General features: G+C 42.7%; 1 protein-coding gene across 1 annotated transcript; it reads left to right on the top strand.

The window, feature by feature from the left end:
• Positions 1-202: 202 nt before the first annotated feature.
• Positions 203-458, top strand: RAMP3 (receptor (G protein-coupled) activity modifying protein 3; the record flags this gene model as incomplete). The annotated part of the gene is made up of 1 exon (XM_010073399.1): positions 203-458. A coding segment is annotated over one exon (256 nt), but the record flags the coding sequence as incomplete, so codon positions are not given.
• Between the last annotated feature and the right edge of the window lie 539 nt (positions 459-997).

The raw sequence follows: 997 nt of genomic DNA, 5'->3' as shown, positions 1-997 counted from the left end.
ATCAGTACATGTGAATCAGTTCTCTTTCTTGCTCACTGTGTGGTATTTGGTACCCACAGCTTCCATTAAAGGTCCTTCAGCAGAGTATCTACTTAACAGACCCACTCTTATAGATTCTATATGGCACCTTGTGTAGCTTTCTCTAAGTGTAATATGCATATGTGTTTTATTTAAACTTTTCTTCATTTTCTTCTTCTCCTAGGTATTATGATAACTTTACCCAGTGCACAGAACGTGAAGCCAACAACGCGAGTTGCTTTTGGCCAAACCCCCTCGCAGAGGGCTTTATCACTGGAATCCATAAACAATTCTTTTCAAACTGTACTTCAGAAAAGGTTCACTGGGAAGATCCACCAGATGAAATCCTCATAACTCTGATCTTGATCCCAGTCATGTTGACGTGTGCCATGATAACACTGGTAGTATGGTGCAGCAAGAGAAGTGATATCCTGGTGTAAGTTGTTTGTCTGGGCTTTCTTCTTCTCCATTTCCTTCTTCCAAAAACACTAAAAAAGGAGGATGAAGAGAGAAACTAGACATAAAGATTTCAGACTGCTGAAATGGAACCTGTGAGATACCGAGGCAGAGACAATGCTCCTGTGAACAAAGAGCTGCCTGCTGCTGCTGATAAAAGTCACTGCTGCCGAGCTTGGTCATCAGTGTTGCTGGTGCAAAGCTCTCTACCTCCATCGGGCCTCATCATCATGGAATTCACAGGCAGCTCCCAGAAACAGGAGAGTCCCAGGCAAATGGACCCCTTAGCTGCAAAAGGGGTAACGTGACTTTCCCACGGGTAAAGCTGATTGGTAAATTAAGTTTTGCAAAACTGTACATAAGTGTATGTATGCATGGGGTAACATTGACTAAGGGGGAGATAATATCTCTTGAGTTTTTGTGCAGGACACTTGAGGTTTTCATCTGCAAACCTTGTGACTTGGATAGAAGATCATAGGCAAAGGAACTGAAAATGGATGTAATCAAGTGGCAGCTTTTCCTG

This window comes from Pterocles gutturalis, unplaced genomic scaffold (genome assembly GCF_000699245.1).
Source record: "Pterocles gutturalis isolate BGI_N339 unplaced genomic scaffold, ASM69924v1 Scaffold16112, whole genome shotgun sequence".
Lineage (NCBI taxonomy): Eukaryota > Metazoa > Chordata > Aves > Pterocliformes > Pteroclidae > Pterocles > Pterocles gutturalis.
This window is presented reverse-complemented; position numbering and strand designations above follow the sequence as displayed.